Raw genomic sequence first — 25,383 nt, 5'->3', positions numbered from 1 at the left:
GAAGGTTCCTGATTGTTCTGGAACCTTCCCTCTTACCTTACCCAGGGAAAAGGGACCTACTTAGCCTGGGGCTAATATATCTGCCTTCTATTACTCTCCTATAGCCATCTAGCCCAACCCTGTCACACTATATACAATACTTGAATGCTTAGCACATATGGAAACATAGGCATATGCACGTGTATATCACAGACTGTCACATGCTTCTCTTATTAAAAATAAAGTACAAAACTCTACCAAGAGAATCACTAGTACAAAATGTAATGCTTTAGAGCGTTATGGACGGATACATGCATGCATGTGAGTGGAAACATTCACAGACACATGTCCTACACATGCAGACCATGGGCAAGTGTGGGCTGGATGGTCTCTTAAATTCAATGCTATCTGAGCTGTGGATGGTCTGTAAATATTGTGAAGTGCTACTAAAGGCAGCGTTATGAAAGAAAGAAAGAAAGAAAGAAAGAAAGAAAGAAAGAAAGAAAGAAAGAAAGAAAGAAAGAAAGAAAGAAAGAAAGAAAGAACGAAGGTTGAAACCTTTCCTAGCTACAAATGGGAAAACCTGCTGTTATGGAGTGGGGTTGACTATAAAAAGCATCTATTACTGAAAGTTACAAGGCTGGGAATATTTAAGTCAAAGATGTCCACTAACTGGTCTGATGCTGTTCCATTGTGCAGGACACATATAGGACCTGACCTTGCCGGGTAATGAGTACTTTCAACTTCCATTCTGTATAATGTAAGCTAAGGGTGCTCAGTCTCTCACGGGACTGGGCTTACAATAAGGATATTTATTTTATATTCTAGTCTATTAATAAATACCACTTTGCACTTCCACAGTGTTTTTCATGAGAGGATCCCAAAGCCCTTTACAAAGAGGGATTGATATTATCTTCATTTCGCTGGTGAGGAGACTGAGCATAGGACCAAGTTACATGGATATTTATACTGTATGCAACCGCACCATGGCCAAGGAGATCCTGCGGGATATAAATGAGAGCAGAGATTAAGTGGTGAGGCCAAGGTCACAGAGCAAATCAGTGGCAAATCCAGGAATAGCATCCAAAAGTCCTAACTCCCAGTCCCTGTCTCTAGCCACTAAACCACAGTGTTAATTATTAAAGAAAGATGCTATTTCAACTAGACAATTTGTGGCGTATATATTTTTGCAGTGATAGCTGCACGGCAATAGAGTTCTTTCACCTCAGAAACACTCAGATACCGTCATAATGGTGAGGAATACATGGACAGATGGGTAGATTAGATAGAGGCTTTGGCATAACAAATGCAGAGATATTTCAGAACTCTTAGTGCTGCAATATTCCGCCAACCAAGAAAGAGATCGAGATGCAAATTTCATCCCAAGAAGTCTGCATAATGCTGAATGCAAAGGAGGATTGCTTGAGTCACTCCATTCAGACAACAGCCTGCCATTGAACAAGGGGAACAAATGCCTGAGAGACAGGCTGCTGCACACTTACACAAGAAGCAAGAGTCTTTCAAAAAAAGAAGACGGGAAAAATAGATAAGGATGTGATATGCAAGATATACTGCTGTATTTCTGTCTCCTGTACATTCTGTAACCTGAACACTACTGCTACAGCAGAGAGAATAGCGCTGTGAGGATACCTTGCACCTACAGCAACCCTGGCAGAAAGAGCTCTTCTTCCATCCATTTTGAGCACAATAAAATGAACCAACGCTTTACATGTCCAAAGTATCGCGTGTATACTAACACTGCCGTGAGGATAGGTCTGTATTATTATCCCCATTTTACAGATAGGGAAACAGACAGATGAAGTGGATGGCCCAATGTCAGAGGTATAGCCAGGATTAAAACGCAGGACATCCCTCTACCTATCACTGGGCTCATTCCTCCACATCACTTTGTCAGGGGAGAAAAAATTACTTTTCTCCTAAAGAGCAGTTTTTACATTTTCATTCACAAACATCCTTTTCTCTACCCCAAGCCCCTCTAAATTATTAGTAGAGAAAAATCTCTGTTCTTTTCCCAAATTCATCAGCAAGGAGTCTCCATCTCCTTGTGCTCCAACCAGGTTCTTTATCTCTCTTCCTTAAAACACACTTCGCAACCCTGCCCTTTCACGATGACATCTCCAGGAAATCTTGTGCTGCTTGGAGCTTACTCTGTCACGCAGTGTCTGATAAATGCCTGAACCGTGGTGTTTCTGTATGAACTAAGCTGGAAATTCTTTAGGGCAGAGACAGCATGTTCTGAGCACAGTGATGGCACTCAAACAACATTACAGCTGAATGGCAAATTGTGTTGATTGGCTTTTGAAGAATGTTGTGCACACAATTTACCTGTGATCACTCTGTCATGATATACAGAAGAGCCATTAACATACGGGAGTGGGAAGAGAAATAAGCTACTGCCAGAGGGTAGTGAAGTATTGCTAAAAATTACAGAAGAGCACAAACTTCTCTAAAGGTTGGGGATCCAGGATTTCATCGCAGTCCGTTACAGAAACAAGGGTGTATTTGTATAGTTTGTATGTGGAGTTTTGCTTTAGCCCCATCTCTTGTGCTCTTTTCAGTCACATTTCTTGTTCACTGACCAACGCTCACCCACAAATCAGCATATTTTGCCAGCGGCTTTCAAAAGACTCACCCCACAGAAACAGCACTGAAAATGCTGCTTGCCAAACAAATGAGTGACTGTCCCCCTCTAGACCATTCATTACTTTGCTTTTAATTCTGGGCCAAAAAGGCACACCACAGCAGGTCACCTTTGTGCTGCCTGGATTCTGCCTGCACTGGGAGCTGGTGTGGTTCCTAGGGCAAGTGAAAGTCGTCCCAGGGGCTTTTCTAACTTATGATAGCCTCCCCAAGCTTGCCTGTGCCCTGCTCAACAGTCTCCAGTGATTGTAGAGCTGACTGCTACATCCGCTGCCCACCTCCACACCCCATCCGATGGAGGGTGAATGAGGGGGAAGTGTAGGGCCATGTATGCCAGCCCTTACGCTATTGGAATTCTCTCCAGAGTTGTTGTGACCCCTTTGAAGTCCCTGTACACCAACAGAATAGTTTAGAGCGGCTGGGACAGAGGCCAGAATCTAGCCTTCAGTGTTTCAAAAGGAGTCACTCCAAAATGGAGCTCCAATGGAGTGATGAGCTAGGAGTCCTGCAACCTCCACTCAACTGGACTATGTATGTGACCAAGAATTACTCACATGACTGAGGGTTGCAGGATCAGGCCTTAACTTGACAGCAGGACTATATTTACCCAAAAGATTTTAGTAGAAGATGATCCCGAATCAGAACTCCAGATTGATCCCCTTCAAACTCTGGGGATGTTTAGATATGAACCCAGACACAACCAAAAATGGCCTAGGCCCATCTTGAGACGGGAACCAAGCCAGAACCACAAACAGTCCTAAATTGGAGAAAGTTTACATCTAGCCCCAAAAGTTGAAGCTTAGTTCTGGAGATCTCTGAAACCTTCAGGTAAATGGGATTGCAGATAAGCTCAGTCCCTGTGGTGGTGAGTGTAGTGTAAATATATTGATTGAGAAGGTAGACAGAAATGCATGATGTACATTGATGTTGAGGGACAGAATAAACCTTTGGTTAAGCATGAATTTCAGTGACCCAAAGCTGGTTGAACAGAGTTCTACATAGGCTACTACAATCTCAACAAATATCTTTTTTTTCTTTTTTGGGACCTTGAATGGTTATTGGGTTGACACATCTTTAAAAATGAATTGATGCTAGAAGCAGCTTGCTTCTCTCCTCCTTCCACATCCCGCATAAATACACTGGTAGACATACTGTCAAAGAGACGTCCATAAGCAGATGCACAGTAGGAAACATCCAGTAACCTTGCTGGTTCCAACCCCCAGCCTCGGGACGAGTCTATGGCTGCCTTTCATTAACTACCTTCTGGACTTCCTCCTGGGGTTTGTGTTTGTAAACAGAAGAGGCAATATTATTACTGGATTTGGGACATTAGAGAGGGAAAACAGTTTGTGGCGAGAAGACTTGAGAGCCGAGTTTACATGTGTTTGTTGTCAGCGACACAACGGGCTTATTGTGTGAACTGTATATGGTGTGATTTTACAAGGCTAGGGGGAATACCATAGGTACATGAAGAAAATACTTCAGAAAGAAAAGCAACCCCGTGCTGTACAAATGCTTCCCACTGCATCACCAGAACGAACACACACCCTGATTAAATCATCCTCAGCAAACAGAGTCTCAGGGAGACCCCGGGGTGGGGTGGGGGGAGACAGACTTTGGCACATTGTTTCCCCATTGACAATTACACCTCTAGGCTCAAAACTCTGCTACACAGGTGTAAATCTAGAGCAACTCTATTGATCTCCACTTCAATGGAGTTCTTCCAGATTTACTTTGATGTACTCAACAGCAGAATCTGGCTCACCCTGGTTATCCTTTCCTCTGCCAAACACACATTTCAAAATCCTGTGCATAATATACTCAGTGAACATTCAGCTTTGATTCCCAGTTTTCCATCTCTTCCCTAATGTTGCGTTCAAGAGCTAAGTTGTGTGAAGGCTCCAATTTTTGTTTTGTTTACATTGAAAATGATAATTAAACTATTGCTGGTGAAGGGTGTTGTTTTGACAACCCCAGAGACAGAGTCCTTCTGTTTATCCACAGAACACATGAATTCTACAATAAACAGTAATAATGCAACTGTCCCCTGCGTCTACCTGGGCACCTCAGTTCTAACTGGTCTGGTCTCATGGCTCATTCTATCCTTAGCTTCCCTGTTGACACTGCCTACAAAAATGCAGTTGTTCATGGGGTTGTGGACATTTGATGTAACAGTAAATCATGGAACAACCATCAGAAGGAAACACCTTTCTGTGTCTATTAACCAGACCCCTATTCAAATCGATGACAGGCAGTGAAATGCTCTAACCCACTGACAATCCCCTGAGCCATCTCTGTCTGGATTTCCAAACTGCTCACCACCCAACACGTCCCACTGTGAATAATGGGAGCTGCTGGGTGCTGAAAATCTGGCCCATAATCTGAGCTGATTTGTTTAGAATAAGGCTCATGAAATGGGTAGATGGCAAACACTTATAGCCGTTTTTTTTCTAAAAAGCTTATCAGCAAACAGATGTACTCTCTGATACACAGAATAAACCAATGGTTTCCCCAAAGTATTAAACTATCCTATTTTAACTAGAGATGGGTCTGATCTGAGAAGCTTGGATTGGATCTGCACTTCTCCCAAGTTCAGGGGCTGCTCCATGTTAGAAATAACGGCAATTAATTTGGATCTAAACATCCACGACTTTCATGGTCTTTGGATCTGAGATTTTAATTTAAAACAAACAATCTCTGTTTTTATGTTACCCATTCTCCAAACAGTGAATATAATCTACACTTCCCCCTTCCCTTTTCTCAGTTGTTGCCACCATACTAAACTAAGTGATGTTAGAAAGAACGATTTTGCACCAGTCTCCACTGGAACTGCACTGCTTACCAACAAGTATAGTAAGACCTAGTAAGATCTGAGCAGGTGCAGGGAAAAGTCCTACAGGAATTTAGAGACCTAGCCTTGACTTTAAATGAACAGAACCCAGATTATGGAGTAACATATGCTACCACTAGAGAGAGCTAAAGCTGCAGACCAGGAGACAAGACTGCTGGGTTCTATTCCTGGACCTGTCATTGACACCCGGTGACAGCACCTTTCTACCTCAGTTTCCCTGCCTGTAAAATGAGGACAATACCAACTTCACAATTGTGGAGTATATCATTGTTTGAAGAGTGCTTTGAGATCCCTGAATGATCGGGACAATGTATAGAAGTGCAGTTATTGTTATTATAAAAAAATAACTCTAGAATAATCAGGGTCAGTGAAAAATCCCCTGCATTCAAAAATAAATAAAACTGACAGTAATCAAACACATTCGCACATCTCCCTGAGTAATAATTTCCCTCAACCCTTGCTCCCTTAAATATTAAAAAAAAAACCAAAACCTGAGTTATTTGAGTCCTTTCCTGACTCTGACTGCTTGAGCACCAAGAGAGGAGGGAAAAACAGGAAGAAATGGAGCCAGCAGCTGATGCACTTGTGTCTGGAACAGGCCTCCTCTTCTCCCAGTTGCACAGAAAACCCCTGGGAATCAGATGGAGCTGGAGGGGATGAGCAACGGGGAGGGAAATGTGTATGAGAAAGTGATCTAATGCATATATATATAAAGAGAGAAAGAGAGAATAAATCACTGCAGTAGAACGGAAGGGCAAGAGATAAAAGAGACCTAAATCTCACTCAAGAGAAGCAGGTGAGGAAAGCCTACCAGCCCTCAGGAGTTAATTGGCCCAGGACAGATTGGGTTTCTACTCTAAAACAGTAATCTTTTTGCTTTTGTGAGCTGGTACCATATCATTGTGAGCTGGTACCTAATATCGCCTCTGACTCTCCCTCAAACCACATCCCATGCTTCTCAGTTTCACTTCACCCCCATTGTTGGAAGGGTGCAGGCAATTCAAGTGACTGCTTGTTCCATATTCATATAGCAGTAGGGTGGATAGTAAACTGGGTAAGATCAATAATTCCAGGAAGACACACACATGCACTTGCCCGCACCCACCCACCATGTAGATTTCAAACAAGGAGTGGCAAATACTCTTAAGCATCAACCAAAGAGTTGTCCCTCGAGGCATATGGTGCACTACCATCATGTGGTGAAAGATGAACAGAACTTTGAAGAGCTCAAGGTTATTCAACAGATGTTTTTTACTTAGAGAGACCAGGTAGGTGAGATAATATCTTTTATTGGACCACAACTTCTGTTGGTGACAGAGACAAGCTTTCCAGCTTATGCAGAGCTTCAATAAAAGATTTTACCTCCCCCACTTTGTCTCTGTAATATCCAGGGACCAACACAGCTAAAACAACACCACATACATGGTATCTGCTGGTCAGGCAAAAGGCAAAGAGACTGAAACTCTGCCTATCAGGAAGGAAGGAAATAAGGGGGAATCAAGGACCCCAGATAGTCAGGGAAGAACCCAGAATATGATGGTCATATGAGAGGGCAGAGGGATTGATCAGGAAAGTTACACACTTACATCATCCAGCAGACCTGAAAATTGGATCGTGTATTTTGAATAAATACTTATTTTAACCATGAAAAAAATAGCTTGGAAGAGACAGAGGCCATAATGGGATTTGGATTACAACAAAAACCACTTCTTCCTCTCGCCAATTATTCTGATGTTGAGGGCTTTGTGATTTTCTCCTTCTAGTCCAGCTCCTATATGCAAGATAGGGCAGGAAACCAATGGATGTTAACTCTCCTGCAGAGATGCAGAAGGGGAACAAGACACAAAAGGTTCTCTTTACAATCCTTGTGCCTGATCGAAAGCCCACTGATATCAATCTTCCTGTCTTTCCTTTGACTTCAGGTCCCTCATGACAGATCCTCAGCTGGTGTAAACAGAAGTCAATGGAGCTATACTAATTTGCACCATTTAAGCATCTGGCCGATCATATTTATACACTTTGACAATCTTGATGATAGAATTTGTGTCTATAGGGTCAGGGTCAGTCAACCTTATTGAGATGGAGCAGTAGTTTACTCGGCGAGAAGTTCTATTACGATCAACCTGAATAAGCGTGGCAGAATCAGTGATTCTGGGAACCGTCTCAAGCTTCTCTCTCGTTTTCTTTTCATCCTTTGGGCTAACCCTCATTTTCCCCCCCCCCACTGCTTTTACACTCTTCACAGATTTTCCTCCCAATGGGCCATTGTAATAATGCCTTCTTTTATGTATGGCTTTGTGGAGCTTGAAATGTATATCAAACACATGCATTAAATGAAACCCACGGAGTTTACAGGATCCTTCACTTGTGTCAAACAATTTAGAAGAATAAACAAGCTTTCTTTCCTTTATGACTGGAGTTTAAATGCTCTATTGATCCGAGAAAAATCAAAAGGGCTTTGGGAATTGTGTGTGTGTGTGTGTGTGTGTGTGTGTGTGTAAGAGAAAGAGAGAAGAATAGAAGGGGGTTAAAGGTGAGCAGGAATTAATAGAATAGCCAGGAATTTTTCCCCACCTACAGAAAGCTGTGATAAAAATAAAGAAATTCACATCTCATTTACACCAATGTAAGGGAATTACTACAGATTTACACTGGCATCAGTTCAGAATCAGGCTGTGACACTTATTTTTAGATGTTACACTTATAAAAAAACAAACACTGGAGCAGTCTTCATTCATTGTCCCAAACAAAGCAGTAACAAACCTGTAGTGTGCAGGGCCATGGCTGTAAAATACTGCAGTATTTTTTTTAATACGTAGAATAGAAGGGTTGTTATTTCCAGGCTAGTATTTAGTAGAAAAGATGGAAATGAAAGACATACAATGCTACATGAAGCATTGCTTCAGGACTATTTGGGATATAATGAGTGATTTCAGGAAGAAAAGACATTATTCATATTATTGATTTGTATTACAGTGGTGTCTAGAGGCCGTACCAAAGAACAGAACTTATTGTGCCAGGCTTTGGACAAATCCATGACAAAGACTGCCACAAAGAGCTTACAATCTCTATAGAGAAGACAGACAAAGGGGCAGGAGAAAGAAAATAATATCCCCATTTCACAGATAGAGACTAAGTGACTCCCTTATACACGAAACTCTCCCAGGGTCCTTCTGCCTATATGGGCCTGCCAGCCCTTGTCCCTGCAGCTCACTTTCTGCAGACCTCCCTCTCTCAGGGTATGCCTACAAAGCAAAAGCTGTGCACTAGCGAGCTTGAATCCAGTTAGAGTGGGTAACAGCAGTGATGACAGCGCGGCTTGGGCTTCAGAGCAGGAGTAACAGCCTAGCGTGGCCCCACGAAGTCACGGGACCTCCTTGTCAACCTCCTCCTAGCCCTGGCCAAAATGGCTATCTACAAACCAGGGAGAGGAGGTTGGCTTACGGAGTCTCCTGTGACTGTGGGGCCTATTTCTGCTCCTCTGGCCGCTCACGCATCCGGGCGGAGTTCCTCTGGGCGGCGTCCGCTGGCTCCCTTGACACCTTCGAGGAGCAGTGGCGCTGTCTGGGGTTCTCTGCTCGGTGTCCCCGTCCGGTTCCCTTCATTTAGCCCCATGACCTCACTCCTGTCCCTGTTTTATCTTTAGTTGCCCCGCATACTCACTTGGAATCCCGGACCTGTGGATACTCCCCTTAGGCTGGGGGGAGGTCCTTTAGTAGCGGGCGGGCTTCCGCTTCCTGGATCCCAATAGGATAGACCCTGGGCATGTATTTGGCTCACTAGCCTCCTCAAAATCCGGCATTGTGCTCTCTTCACTGCTCTTGTTACCCATGCTAGCTGGATTCAAGCTAGCTCAGGTAAGCTAGCCTAAGCACAGCATTTGCTGTGTCGATGTACTCTGAGCCACAGGCTTGCCTTACGGAGTGTAGTCCTGTCACAAGCTCTGGGTACAAATCCTATATGGGACTTGAGGGAATCAGCTCACCCTGTGACAAACCTCAGCATTTGGGAGCCTTAATTTACCACCCTTTACATATGCACAGCCCTCCCTCCCCTCCACTCACGCACCACCATGACCACCATTCCTCCTTTATTTACAATTACTCTATTTATTAGCAAAGCCAGAATTGTAAACTCTTTCCTAAACTGCTCTCCTGAATATGGTGGTCTGACCGCTTGAGTAGCCAGCAGAACCCAAACGTCAGGACCTTTAAATACTCTCTGGGTTCTAGAACTGAAAGCCTTCTCAAGCTTTGGCAAACTTTCCTCCCTTCCCCGGTTCTACCTTGCCTCCACTAGGGGAGGTGAGAGACAGGTGGAGGGGAAAAAGTATTTTAACCCCCCCATGGCTTTCCCCCCAAACAAGTATGAGGTTTTGCAACTCCCCACCCCAATGTTGCTGTCTTCTCCCATCCCCCATCCCTATTTCTGCTCTCAGAATGAAATAAATCACAAAAGCACCGAAGTGTTGCTAAAATGACAAGCCATCAGTGGCTATTTTGAAATGAGTAAGTAATCCTAATCTCAGTGGCCAGATATCCATGGCACAAAACTGCCACCAAAATTGGCACTACCGATTTGAACCCTTGAGCCGAATGGCCAAAAATACAGTGCACTATGGAGTCAGACCGATTTATCCTCTCACCCCACAGGTGGTTGATTCAGGTCAGGGTTTAGCAGCATTGGCAGAGCATCTTGGTGGAAGACTGTGTTACCACTGCTTGCCAGGCTGCACCTATTATGCAGATAAACAGAAAAAAACACAGTATATTGGTGCCCTACCCAGCCCTTTCTGTTTTATTCCTTATACCATGCCCATCACCTTGGTATCAGAGCCCCTTCCAGCAATGCAGTAAGTGATGGGACTCACACATGTCACACATGGTTCTTTCTTTCTATGGTAATAAAAAAAACAGAGATTTGATTTTTTAAAAAAAACCCAATTACAAATCCATGCAAGTGAAAGACTGCAGGCTGTTGAAGAACAAAAGATGCGGCGTTATCTGTCCGTTTTGGTACTACATTACCTACTTATCTGCTTCGTATGGGGGGCTATCAAGCATAGCATCTGTGCAGAAGCAGTCACTCAGCTGAAAGTGCACCTGCTATAAAATTGGCTGGCTGGAAAAGCACCACCATTTCACCCCACTCATGGAGTCCAGTGAAAGTGGATCAATCTGAGAGCAGATTAATAATTATAGGAGGAAATTCCATGGATATGAAACTGCTTGTCGACCTGCTTTGATGCCGCTGTTTGAACGCTGGAGAGCTACTGTGTATCCCTTGTGTACCTTCAGATTAACCCATTTGTTGAAACCCTGCTGGAGGCATTTCTCAAATGGCTTACGGCACACTGAGGCTGTGACTTTAAAAGAGCTCCACTGTGCGCTGATTTTGGCATTTCTTTCCCCTCGGATTCTGCTGCAGTTGTGTGTTCACCAAAGAGGGAAGCTGGGAAAACACAGGCACTCCCTTACATATGAAGCGCTATTAACTTGGGATCATGCTCTCTGTTGGCAGCCAGAGGGATAGAGACAGACAGAGAGAGAGAGAGAGAGAGAGAGAGAGTGTATGTGAGTGAAGGGGAAAAAAAGAAAACAAAACACAAATAACTTTTACTCTTCAGAGCAGGCACGCCTTTTTACTCCAGCTCCCACGTCTGATCATTCACACAATCCTCTCAGCTCCTACCTCTTAAAGAGTCAACGTCACACTGCTAGCAAAATACAGGTCATCCAACTCTTGAGCTTTCTACCAACAACACACACGCAGGAACAAGCCAGGAGGAGCCCATTTCTTAGCAATTCTCAGGGTGGAAATGTATTTCCATTGTAGAACTGGACTATCTTTGAGTCCAACAGAAGCAGGGTCAACTGCGCATTGCAGTCTATGTATTGTGTTGATTTTAGGTAATCCAACCGGATTAACGGTCACCCCGGTTTAACCTGGTTAAATTAACTCCTTCGTTTATGCACGAGAAATACATCCCGTCGTCAAAAGGGTTGCATTAGAGATTATTGCAGCCTTTGAAAGCAATCATAAAGCATTGTTTGAGCATGTGTGTGTGAATGCGTTTGTGATGCAGGATGTGGGGGAGGGGGTGTCTCTGCAACCACTGTGCGACCTGACTGTGTGGTGTTTGTGAGGTCACCTGTGCTGCATGTGTGTATGCTGTATGGGCTGGCATAGCGAAGGGATATTCCATGCTCTGAGTCTATCTCTGGGCAATTGAGGCTGGGGTTTTGCACCGCACATATTCGTGGGTCAAACTGCAATTTTCTCCACAGCTTTGCTTCGCAAAATGCCAGAACTGATATCCATGAATCCAAGCAGGGCAGAAATAACATCGCTGCAAAGCAGTCTGAAAATCGGCAGACTCTGGTACCAAGGGCCACCTACCATCAGAGACGGGGGTGAGAGGAGGTGGCTCAAAGTGATGACTAACCAGTATAGTAGCTCTATAAAATTAGGCATTCATAAAAATAAATTGAATATAGCAGCAAAGGGTGACACAAGGAAATTTGGCTTCTGAGCAGCACGGAAGCTCCCTTTAGCCTGAAATACAGAAGCTCCTTATCTCTCAGGGCTCACTTGGAGAAACTGATGGCAACCTGGCTTCTACCTGAGATCTAGAATGAATGAATTCAGTGCACATCCAATCTCCCCTATGGGCACGTTATTGACCGTGGCCTGCAAATGGAGCAATGAATATTTTAAGATCCGGGATTGAACTAGTGGGGTGCGGGGGGAACAGGGGGGGTGGGGGGCGAAGAGAGAGAAGAGAAGGTTTGGTGAGGGAGGGCAGAGGAAGTGATAGGAAGGATACTAAAGAAAATGAGAGGTTTCGTTTCACTGAGGTAATATTCTGCCCTTATTTACATCCTGTGCAACCCCACTGACTCCCTCTCCTCCCCACAACATATCAGTAGTAAAGACAAGAATAGACTGAAGGGGCCAAGACTGCCACTTATACCAGCAGTGAATTTGGCCCCATCTCTGCTCACGTTTTAGTGGCTAGACAGACTACTGACTTCCGTGGGGTCACACCAATGTGACTCGTAGGGCAGAATCAGAGTCCTAAATCTGTCACATCCAAAACGAGTGAAAATGAGAAAGCCAAGTTTCTGGGCACCTGGAACCCTTGATTTCCTCATTCAGGGAAGAGTCTAATCTCTCCCTAAGCTTGCTGCAGGTCTGGGAGACCGTTAGTGTGTGGAGGATACTCCAGGCGAGTTCCTCCTTGGATCTATTCCAGGTGTTTACACACACAGCCAAACCTGGCTCCTCTTCGGGGGGGGGGGGGGGTGGAGTTTAAAAAAAAAAGAGTCAGCATTCTCTGGAGTAAAGCTACAAGCTTTATGGTTCTAAACTGGGGCATTTCTTTTCTAGTGGAAGGTCATTTCCGTGCATAAAACAGGTCAGGTGTTTTATACAAGCAAGAACTTAACCTCCCCTATCCAATTAAAATAGTTTACTTTACTACGAACAATCTTTGTGCGTGTGTGTATCTAGCTCCCTCATCATGTGGATTACACATTCTTGTGAAACAGTGCTTCCGGGGTTTGATTAAATAAATGTATGTATTTGCTTTGCATTTTCATTGACAATATCAGTGTAAACCTAGACTCTGTCTTTCTCCACTTGAAAGGGAAGCAATTTCAGACCTACTGTTGTAAATCAAGATTAGGAATAAGGGAGGAGGGGGAATAATAAATAATGGGGAATGGTGATAATCTAATCTTTTCCTTGCCTGAGATCACTCATCTCTCCTTCGTAGTTGGACTCCAGCTTTTTTCCTTACCATAGGCAGAAGGAAATACAATCTATGCTCAGGTTTCAGAGTAACAGCCGTGTTAGTCTGTCTTTGCGAAAAGAAAAGGAGTACTTGTGGCACCTTAGAGACTAACCAATTTATTTGAGCATGAGCTTTCGTGAGCTACAGCGCTCAATGTCTCATACTCTGACAAACGCACCGCATTCACCTCCTTAAAAGTGAACACAACAGCTGGACACAGGGGAAAATTAAAGCAATTTGCTGCCGAGTCTGCTTTGTTTTTGTTTTTTTCCTGAGAAGGAAGAGACTTTCTTGAGTGACAACAATCCCATAGGTCAAGTATAGTGCAGTCAAGAGAAAGGAAATAAAAGAATGGAATGTGGCAGGGGAGCAGGAGGAAAGCAGCCCTAAAGGCTGATCAGTGACTATATCAAGAAGAAGAAAAGCATCCGCTGGTCTCTTGTAGGAAATGACTCTAGTTAAAGGGGAAGGGAAAACCCTCACTGTCTCTTTAAGGCATCCTACGACATGGAAAAATTGTACTTTCAGGGAATCTCCTTGCCAAAAGAACTATAAAATATGTCCTCCTCTCTGCACCCCCCCCCATCCCGTGTCTCCTCCCCTGTTTGGTTTTGTTTTGTTTAAAGGGCATTTCCATTTTCTACAGCTTCCTTCAGAGCAAAGATGAATGTTTCAGCGATTATGAGTGTTTATAAACCTTCTACTTTGTCAAAAGTATCCAATTTTATGGCAGCTTCACCGCACTTTAGCACTAAAGCAGAGGGAGGGAGGGGGAAAGAAAAAGAACACAAATCCCTGATGGGCTCATAAGTTTTAAATAAGAAAAGTGCAATACTCCTCATTATTGTCATGATCGGACAGCTTAGCTCAATAACTGGTCTCAGCGCTAAACAATTTCATAGGGCAATTTGACCTTACAATTATGTGTGTTACACTTGTGATTTCGAAGGGGAGAAAAAAAAATACTAAAAACATCCTCTAGATGCTGTGCCAGTCAAGTACTAGCTGAGTGTTGAGGGGCTGGGAACTTTATGAACTAAATTTGACTACTGAGGCTTCACAATAGCCAAAAGTTCCTTTACAGCTTTTTGGAACCACATGCTAACCTAGTGTCTAAAAAGGTAACAGCAGAAATAAACGGAAAAGCTAATAAAATCCAAGGAAATCAAATAGGATCCTCACATGCACATCCCCACACAAACAAATTACATATGCATGAATTGTGCACACACACACGCACACACACTTCCTACAGTTCTATTTTTCCTTATCAAATTAAATTAGAAAAGTATAGAAAGTACTCGCCTTCCCATTTGTACATTGATTTAAAAATAAAGAGGCTATTTGGAATAATGCCATCGCTACTGGCAAAAGTTTACTTAACTGTATATATATATATGTATACACACACACATACACTTTTAGACAGTTTGCTGAGTTTCTAGTTCATCAAATGTAGAGATATCTCTAATAAACACACAAACGTGTATACATACATCAGTAAATGTATATGTATACGGAGGTACACACACACACACGTATATATACACACACACATTTAAACATACGTTCAAACATTATACACACGCGCGTGCCTACAGTCGGCTGTTCTGCAGACGTGTGAAATATAAAAGGGATGCTACAAGCACAGGGAACTACCTACCTGCAATGACAGCTGGTGATCTCTGTCCTCCTTCAGCTCTCAGCCACACTTGCAAAGTGAAGGCATCTCTGGGCAGCTCAATATCTGCTTTCAGCCGCAGCTGATCACCTTGTCCACTGAAATAGAGCGCCCTGCTTGGGGTAAGGGAATCCTCTTCGCCCTTTACCTCCCGCTGTTGCCTCCTGCGGGGGACAGGCAGAGGCTCCAGACGAGCAGTGGAACGCCTGCCTCGGGCTAGCCTGGTGGCACAGGTGCCCGGGGCGGTGTAGCGGCTCTGGCGGGTGTGCCTGGTGTCCCTCCTTGCCCTGCGGGAGCGCTCGTCCATCCCACATTCGGGTCCACTGGCTACGGCTGTACAAAGAAGCGCAAGAGGCAGCAGCAAACTCCAGAGCTGCATTTCCAATCTTCCCCCCCCTTCTCCCCTGCAAATCCTCCCGATCTGCCAGCTTTGGGCTCCTCCTTGCCTTGACTTTCTTCTCCTGTTCACCCTTCTTGGGTATTTGCTCTTTTTATAACCCTTCTCAGTTTCTTTTTCTTTTCTTTTTTTCTTCCTTTCTTTCTTTCCTGGTTGTAGATTTTTTTTCCCTTTTAAAATAAAATAAAACAAAAAAACAAAAACAAAACTCCTCCTGGGTTAAAATGTATTTCTCTGTTCTTCCTACTCTATCTGTCTTCTTCTTCTCTATTCCTCCACAGCTGGAATTCCTCTCTCTCTTCTTTTCTCTGCTGGATTTTGCTCCCTTTATTTTTTTCTTCTTAAAAAAACAAAAAAACAAAAAAACCCAGCTTTCTCCAAGACACAGACCCACTGATTTCCCTCCCCCCCAAAAGATGCTCTAATCTATTTATTTTTGGCTCCTTTATAACATAAGCCACAACCCCCTCCTTCCCCCCCCCCAACCTCTCCCCCCTCCCTTCTTCTCTACAAAACGAAAGAAAAGAGAAAAAGCCCCTCAGAAGATGAGTAAACAAGAATATGCTAATCTACTCAAGGGTGCTCCACCTTCCCAATTGAATGATTCCCATTAAAACTGCAGGGATCATGACTAATCAATCAGCTTGAAGGGGCAGATAGCTCCAGAGTCTCAAACACTTTTGCTGATTTCTTCCCCCCCCACTTCTTCCCTTCTGTTCTTTTCCCTCCCCTCTTTCCTCTTTTATTTATTTTTTTAAAGAGGGCAATTAATGTGAAGGTACCAATGTGATAAAAATCCTGCACCCCTTTCTGCAATCTCCCCAGCTTTCCTCCTCAGTCCAGCCCAAAACACACATTCCTATGTTTTCTCTTGGCAAAAGAGTAAGCTATTTCTCCTCTCAGGCTCCCCTTTGCACTTTGCTGGTAAACCTCATGCTCCTCTGCAGCACATAAAGAGTCTTGAAACTTGATTCTCAGATTTTTTTTAAAAATTGCTTGCTTTCTTTCTCTTTTTCACTCTCTCTCTCTAATTCTTTCTTTCCCTCTTACTATTTTCTTAAAGTTATGCAATCAGCCAGGCTCCCCCTTTTGTGGTCCCCCTCAGTGCAGTTGTGTGCAGCTAATCCAAATGTTGCATCAAAGGTCCCCATCCGATCATCAGGAGCAAAAAGGAGTGAAGCTGTTTGAAGAGCATTTGCTTTCCAGAAGCTGTAGCAGCAGAGCAGGGTTTGCCTTTTGAATGCTCCCAAAGACTCTTGGTTTGGGTTTTTTTTTAAATAATAAAAATTATTAATTTTATTTTTGATTGATTAAAAAAATCCTCTCTCAATTGGCTGATTTTTCAAATCTAAGGAATTCAGCTCCTCTGGTTTCCTTGGCTTAGTTGTAGCCAGGTAAGATTCTGGCTGCTTGCTGGTTTGTGGATCTCTGTTTCTGAGCTGGGACGTTTTTTTCTTTTCTTTTTTTTTTCCCCTCTTTTCTTTTTTTTTTTTAAATATATATATAGTCACTCTTGAAAGATCTCAAAAGCTCCCCCTGATGGCAACAAAAAGGATTTTTCTAAGTACTTAAGTGGAAATGAGTTAGCAGTAGTACATTATAAATCCATAGGCTACTATTCCATTCACAAAAAGTATGCTACAGCCTGGTTACCTCCCACTACATTAACTCACAAACCCAACAACTCTCACTAACCTCCCCCAAAATACTAGCCGCCTTGTTCTTCTGCAAACATTTAAAACAGAGTCGCTGCAGTGAAATCTCCAATTATTATGACCTCGTTGCTTCGACATATTATACTACTAGTATAAGAAGAAGTTTCACGATAGATGATTACATCTAGAATACATATGTAAAAAGTAACTAAAATCAATTCTTTCAGTCAGTAACCTAGATGTTTTAAAAATTATTATTAATGTGAATATATGCGAGGATTTTTTGTTTACGTGCTAATTTGCAAATATTCAGGAATATACAATGGGGACCAGAATTTCAGAGGTGCTGGGCATCCAAAGGGTATCATGGAAGTCAGTATGGCACTGCAGATGCTCAGCACTGCTCTAACCAGGTCAAGGGTCTCCCAGGCATTAGCCCGAATTGGGATAATTATCTAAAGGAAAAAAAACAACCAACCAACCAACCAACCACCCTTGTAAGTCTATATCATTTTCCATGCAAGGACCTCAAAATGCAACACAGGTACTTGTGAATTAAGCCTCACAACATCTGTGTATGGCAGATACAGATTAGCAATTACTGATCAAAACACATGCTATGGTATAATCATGCACAAGTACTGCAATACAAGAAATGACAGAAAAAGAAAGGGCACATTCAATTACACGCATACTTTACAGAGAGGATCTGGAGCTGAATCTGAGTACCTTATTAAATTATTATTTATAATCTGGACTGCAGTAGCACCTAGAGGACCTAATAGAGACTAGGGCTCCATTGTGCAAGGTGCTACACAAACCCATACTGAAAGACAGTTCATGTCCCAAAGAGTCTACAACCTAAATAGACAAGATGGATGGTGGGAGGGGAAAACAGAGGTATAAAGAAATGAAATGAACCTGCCCAAGATCACACAGCAGATCAGTGGCTGATCCAGGAATAAAAAACAAGTCCTCCAGATTCCCAACCCAGTGCCCTATCCACTCGGAAAACTCCGACAGACGTCAATGGGAATTTTGCCTGAGTAGGGTCTGCAAGGGCAGTACTTAGTAATAAAAGGCCTAAGTAGAGCTGGTCACACAATTTCCAATGCAATAATTTTCCATCAGAAAATGGTGATTCAATGAAATCAAAACATTTCACATGAACGTATTGATTTCGCTGAAATATTTAGATGAAAAAGTGTCGAAATGTTCCATTTCAAATTCATTGTTTTGATGATTAGATGAAAATATATTATATAAAAGTCCAAATAATAAAGTCAAAACAAACCATTGCAGCATTATCAAAATGAAACCTTTTGTTAAAGTTGTTTCAATATTTCTGAAAAGGAATTTTCATTTGGTGGGAAATTCCAAATTTTAACTTTTTTTTCTAATTTGGAAATTCCAAGTATTGACCAGCTCTACGACAAAGACTTAAAGAAAATGTAAACAAAAAGTAAGATATAACAAATACGCATGTTCCAGAATTTTTTTTAGAAAAAGCAAATGAGTAAACAACCCATCCAAACCAAACCAAACATCTTAATAGGATTCCCTTAGCCTATGCATCAAATCCTGCTTCCCTTTCTCACAACAAATGAAATTCAACCTTGTGCACATGAACAGCATCAGAGCTGTGCCATACTTGAAAGCTCTGAACTATAATCTGGGCTAGCAATCTCCTAAAAATTGCATTTCTCGTGAGATTTTGGCTGCCAGTTGGGCCAGAATCACCGGAATAGAAAAAGCCTCCTTCCTGAGATTTGGACATTTCCAAATTTGATCCCGGTGGAACCAAGAAATACAGAGGCAGAGCAAAAATGAAAACAATGGCAAAAGAACACTGGGAGTGGGTGAGGCTGATGTGGGCTCATTGCCAATTTTTCAAAAAAGGGATTCTAATTTTTCTTCTTTAACAAGTTGTCCATCTTTACTTAATCTCCATATTATTTGAAAATGAGTGCATGTGACATAAAGTTTACACCCTGCCTTAGTTACCTGCATACAATTCACATCAAAGTTCCATTGTTATGGATCCTTTACTGCCTGTTGCTGTGTATTCAAAATAGTGTATAAATATGCTAACCTAAAACATTAAGCTACTGCTATTATATTCCCGTTTTTACTGGATATTACTAAATTATGTATGAATACTCCTGTAATGCTTTAAGAATTGGAGAAAAAACAGGCAACTGGTTCAGGTCAAATTTGGTGTAAAACAAGGAAGCATGGAATCCCATCACTTTTTGTTAGGTTCTTAAATTGGACATTAAGAATGGTAGATGAGTTGGAGGGCATGACATTGAGAAACCCTGCTCTAGATCATCCCAACTTCATTGCACCATGACGCACTTCTGACAACAAAAATTACTACATGACCCCAGGAGGAGGGATCAAAACCTGAGCCCACCTGAGCCCCGCCGCCCCAGGCAGGGGGACCAAAGCCAAAGCCCGAGGACTTCAGCCTCGGTTCGGGATACCTGTAACTTGAACCCCAGCACCCAGGGCTGAAGCCAAAGCCTGAACCCCGCCACCCAGGGCTGAAGCCCTGGGGCTCTGGCCCCAGGCAGTGGGGCTCAGACTTTGGGGCTTCGGCTCCAGCCCGGACCCCAGCAAGTCTAACACCAGCCCTGGTAACCCCATTAAAATGAGGTTGGGCCAACTTTGGGGTCCCAAGCCACAGTTTGAGAACTGCTGATCTAATGGTAAGCTCTTTATCTTATGCACACAACATCATACCACTGGCAGACATGTCTTCATTAATGATGATCTTCTTCATTACTTTGAAAAATAGGTATACTGAATGTGGACTGATAAATGCCAAGACGACAAAGTGGTTGTATCTTGGAGGAGAAACTGTAGATAAATTGTTGAAATGCAGCAGCTGTGACGTCACTGAAGAAGTGAAACCTTGTGCGCGTCTAAGAAGTTTGATCATTATCGATGGTTCCATCACCAAGGAGGTTAAAGGAAGACGTGCCTTACCAACAAGTGCTGCGCAGAAGTTGATGAAATTATGGACTGATAAAAATATTAGACTTTGTATCAAAGTGAAAATTTACCAAACCAGTGTGCTAACAGTATTACTCTATGGTCTGGAAGCAGCTTCATTAAATGAAACAGACGTCAGAAGGCTGGAGGCAGTAGAGATGAGAGTTCTTTGGAAGATGGCAGATATAAAGTGGAATTATTTTAAGATGTCAGAAAGAAAGTAGGATGTAAAATCAGGGTACTGAATGGGCTGCAATTTAAAAAAAAAGATTATGATGGTGGAGACACTGTAGAAGACAAATAGATGATAGGATGCCAAAGAAAATGATGCAAACACAAAAAAGGACATTCAGACCTAGAAGCAGATCTCTGAGTAGATGGCAGGACATTGTATACCAGGACATGCCCAGTCTGGGCTTAGTGGCCGAACAAGCCATGGACAGGAATCAATGGCACCACTATACTGCTCCCAGGCTCGGCAGAGATGCTTTGGAATGAGAAGAAGATTCCTGGATAAAAGACTCACCAACTGTAATTTCCTCAGTTACTCCATATACAAATGCACACATGCCGTTTACTTTATATAGCCTCTTGTGAATTTTAAACATGTTGCTTGAGCTACAAAACAATTAAGAATTGCAATAAATTACAAAGTTAAAAACTATATTGATCACTTTATAAAGGGGTCAGTCATGGCTGCAAACTTTTACTTTAAACTTCTCTCCTGCAGAAAAGTACATTTCCCTGATATGCTGATCAGCCTGTTTGTTTGGAATTCAGTTACTTTATCCTTCAAATTTCTCTCATGAAATATCACATTTCCAATGATAGTATGTATTCTCTGTTTGTTTTTTCTTCATTACATTCATTAAATAAATTCTACAGTTTTTTGGGAGGTAGAAGGGTGAGTAATAAGTTGAATTCTATTCCATTGTGGTTATAACGAAAAGAAATTTTGATTGCCATAGATTATATAAACGATGGGCCAAATTCTGCCCTTAGTACACCAGTGTAAATCCTGAGCAACTCCAGTAACCTCCAGGAATAGGCCAATCAAAACTGGCAACCCTAGCTGTGGGATTATTCTGCATTTACACTGAAGTAACACAACAGGGGATGATTCTGAAAATCATTTTAAATCAAAGATTCTCCTTTTAGTTTTATGCCACAGCTTTTAGCAATATTCTGTTCAGTATGGACTCAGTAGGTGAAATCCTAGCTCCAATGAAGCCAAAGGTAAAACTACCAAATGACTTCAAGAGGGTCAGGATTTCACTCAATATTTGTCTCCCTTCTGCACGACAAAATACCCGTCAATATCACCTGGACATGTAAAGTCAATTTCTGAAACTCTTCCCTATGAGAGAGCCATCCCTGACAGTTCAGTGAGCTCAATGGGAATATCTGCATACATAACGTGTGATCCCTTTCCCATGGATTTCAGTGCACAGGATGGGGGCCACACTAATCATAACAGGGGTTGCGGAACTGGGCCTTTAAGGAGACTAGGGTATTGGCTTTGAGATGCAGCTTCTGGGATAAAAATGTTGCCCTAAACTTGGGAATTTCCTGCTTCTTTCTGTCCCATAGACAGCTAAAATAAGCTTTAAGAATACTACAGCATTCTACAGTCTTCTTCTTTGTGTTAATCCTACCAAATGGGTCTGCTCTACAAGCCCTCCCCGCTCCAAAGAGCTCTGTTCAATGCCATAAACTACAGCAATGACCTCAAATAACTTTCAAGAGTTTGGTGTTTTGGACTTCTATGGTAGGATACAGGTAGTAAGAGCTTTGGCTGGCTGTTTTTAAAGTTGTGTGTACTAGCTGAGGGCAGAAGGCAGACTCAAAAGGGGCTCTTGTTCTGTTGCAAAAGATGTTTGCATTGCTCTGTTCTCTGATAATCTCAAGAGCGACAAAACACCAGCAAATTGTTCCAGAAGGAACCTTGTGTATCCTTTATTTAAAGCCCCAGGCTAACACTGATTCCCATCTAACTAGATCTTATTAGCACTGGGTGGGGACTATCTCAAGCAGGGCTACTGAAACTCATGTTAAAGCTCCAGTTGATAGAATCAAGAAAGGGACACACTGAGGGGAGAGACAAGGTGGGTGAGGTAATATATTTTATTGGATCAATTTCTGTTTGTGAAAGAGACATACTATGCTTTCAAGTTCCATAGAGCTCTTCAGGTCTGTAGAGGAGACATTTTCAAGGCTGTCTAGGGCATACAGACTCCCAGTTGCCGTTCACTTCTACACAGAAGAGAGTATAGAGATCCCCTTAAGGAGCTTTGTATCAGGGGGTAGCCGTGTTAGTCTGTATCTACTCCATCTGATGAAGTGGGTTCTATCCCACAAAAGCTTATGCCCAAATAAATCTTAGTCTTTAAGGTGCCACCGGACTCCTTGTTGTTTTTAAGGAGCTTTAAAAATCCACATTACTCACCCTTACTTTAAAAAAATAATAATGTGGATTTTTAAAGCTCCTTAAGGGGATCGCTATACCCTCTTCTGTGTAGAAGTGAATGGCAACTAAAATAAATAACCTAAAAATCTTTGGGGGCAGATCCTCAGCCAGTTTAAATGATCACAGCTGCATTGACTTCAATGAAGTTATGACACTTTACTCCAGCTGAAGATTTGGCCCCTTTTTAGCGTGTACTGGAGATATAGGACATAACTGGGATTCAGGTGTCAGGGCTCTATTCCCATCTTGCCTATTAAGTCACTGAAGTCACAATCACTTTATACCTCACTTCCTCCTTTCATTTAACAAGGATAATAATATTCACGTACCTAAAAGTGTGTTCAGTGTAGGGTGACCAGCTAGCAAGTGGGAAAAATTGAGGCACTTTTTTCTGGAGGGGGAGAGGGGTATAGTGGTGTATATAAGACAAAGCCCCTAATATTGGGATGGTCTCAATAATACTGGGACATCCGGTCACCCTAGTTAGTGAATTACCTGACTGTTGGCACAGAGATTTGAGATCCTCAGATGGAATTTGCTACCAAAAGTGCTACATATTAATCACGATGATCACCCCCACCCCCCTTTTGTCTAATAAAGAATTTCCAGATTGCATGAAGACATCGTAACATGTATATCACTTTAAGAAGTAGGCTAAAGGCAGCAGACTAAACAAGTGGACTACATTCCGGGGTGAACTAACTGGATATCTGGTATTCCAGAACAAAACTGAGATGAAGTCCCAAATTGTCTCATCAGAAGATTTTAAAATCTACAGGATGTCTGGCTTCAGGTCAAATGCTGAGGAAAGAAATCTGGTAAATGACTACTCTGCCTGCAAAATCTGTTTATCTGATCATTAGGATAACATGGGCTACTACTGCAAGTTTCTGGGGTGGGGGCAGTGGGCAGGGAAGATGTCCAACTGTCCATGAACATAAATGAAAGATGACAAAAATGTGTTCTTCGTCCCTGGACTATTAGATTATTTGTTTTTTGACTTTCACAAGGAGGACTATCACATGGCAGCTGCTTTACTCATCAATATTCATACTCACTCTGTACGGACTACTTTGTGAGCAGCCTCCTTGCTTTCCTCCAAAGACTGCAAGACTCTTAAGGCCTGGTTTCCAGAGGTGTTGAGCACCTGCAGCCCCTCCTGGAGTCAGTGGGAGCTGTGGAGATGCTATACCTTTGAAAATGTGGCCCAGGATGTGCAAAGTATGCAGCCTCCCAATACGGAGATAAAGGCTGTCTCAGATTGGGGAAAAATACCTTTATGCTAAACCAAAGAGCAACTCCTTATTAGCCAGCACTGGGCAGCCAAACAACTGCAAGACGGAAAAGACAGGGGGCTTTTTTTTATTACACAAGGGTCCCCTGTCTTTGTAAATATATTAGTAGATATGTTTAATCCAAATGGGCTTGTAGCCATAACACAAAACACAGCACTACAGTTGCTGTTAATTAGCAACTCCCCCCACCCCAGGCCCCCCTGCCTTTTGGCAGTCTCAGCAGAGAGGTCAAGGACTGAATGGGCTATGGAGACTGAACTCTTTTCTTAGCCCTAGTAATGTTTTCTCTACAATATAGATAAAGCACAGTGGTGCGGGGGAGTGGGGGAAAATTATACGGCCTCTACTGATTCTGTACCTGTTCTGTGGATACATGGAAGACATCAGTCTCCAGGGCTGTCAATCCAGCAACTTTCTCCAGCCATAATTCATTTAAAAAAGAAAACAGAAAGAATGGTATGTTACTGACAGTCGTTCTGGAGGGGATACTGGGAGCCTAGGGCGGCAGAGAAGTTGGGTTGCCTTCGCGCCGAGATTCTGGTGGCTGGCTCAGGACAGCATGGCATTGACAGCTGTTCTGGAGGGGAGCTGTGTGTCCGGGAGATGGGGAAGCAAGGAGTGGTGCTCCGCGTACCACTCGCTCGGAGCTCCTGAAGGCTGAGTCAGTACGGTATGGCATGACAGTAGAAGAGCTGAGTGAACTGGTCTGAAAGCCGGAAGCAAGGTGCTATGCTGGTTAATGCGTGTGCATGAGGTGATGAGGGTAGGGTCAGAGATGGATAGAAATGTACTCTGGAGTACTTGGCTCCAGAATAACCTGGAAAATTCAAAAGCCACCTGGAGAGGCCTTTAGATCAGGTCAGGCCAGGGCATATTATGCCATCTATCAGGTCCCAGGACTTTCACAAATGAGTCAAACACACCCAAGTATTTTTTTCCCAGAATCAATTTTCTAGTCTGAATGGTGATGCTGATAGGATCAAAGGGGAAAACCAGTCTTGTCTTGCTGCTGATGAAGATAATCAAGTAAGTGATAAACAAACTGATCAGGAGAAAGACACTATTTCAATAGAATGAAAGCCAAGAGAGAGAGCTCAGGAGAAAGGCCTCACTCTGCTCCTCAGAAATTCCCTTACTTCTTTCACTCAAATGGCATTTGAAAAACGCAACTGCAATGTCCCATCCACACGAGATATGGGCCCAAACTGAACTCCCTGATCCAGACTGCCCCAACTTTCACAATCAGATCTGAACTTAGCAATTGCCCCTATTTCTACAGTGCAAGGGGCTAAATCAATGCCCTGGATCTAAACACCCCAAACGTTAGTAAAGTTCAGATCCTGATCCAAACTTTGTGGCTTGGGTCCATCTACAACAAACCAATGGGTAGATTAAACTTACATTCTCCCACATGCTCCTAACGCCTGCCCCAGACCGATTTGTCCTCTAATCCCAGCCCCATTCCCCCCAGGACAGATACCTTCATAGCTTTCCTGATTAACTCCTGTCTTCTTCCCACCGATGAGCCCTTAATCTTCCCCCTAAGTGAGGCAGGTAGTGCCGCCCACCGCAGTAGCAGCTGGCTGGCAGCAGTCAGCTATCAAC

At 42.9% G+C, this 25,383-nt stretch overlaps 1 protein-coding gene across 1 annotated transcript in view; it reads right to left on the bottom strand.

Moving 5' to 3' along the window:
- Positions 1-16,610, bottom strand: part of PAPPA (pappalysin 1) — a 214,350-nt gene extending 197,740 nt beyond the window's left edge. Inside the window, exons 1-2 of the mRNA XM_084650528.1 lie at positions 16,147-16,610; positions 14,950-15,534 (exon numbers count right to left, since the gene is read on the bottom strand). Of these exons, the coding sequence (XP_084506654.1) occupies positions 14,950-15,346 (397 nt within the window). The 5' untranslated portion in view covers positions 15,347-15,534; positions 16,147-16,610. The remainder of the gene's footprint in view (positions 1-14,949; positions 15,535-16,146) is intronic.
- Positions 16,611-25,383: the final 8,773 nt, after the last annotated feature.

The sequence above is a fragment of the Lepidochelys olivacea genome (assembly GCF_965140295.1).
Source record: "Lepidochelys olivacea isolate rLepOli2 genome assembly, chromosome: 16".
In the NCBI taxonomy this organism is placed as follows: domain Eukaryota; kingdom Metazoa; phylum Chordata; order Testudines; family Cheloniidae; genus Lepidochelys; species Lepidochelys olivacea.
Note: the sequence above shows the minus strand (reverse complement) of the source record. Positions and strands in the feature narration are given on the sequence as shown.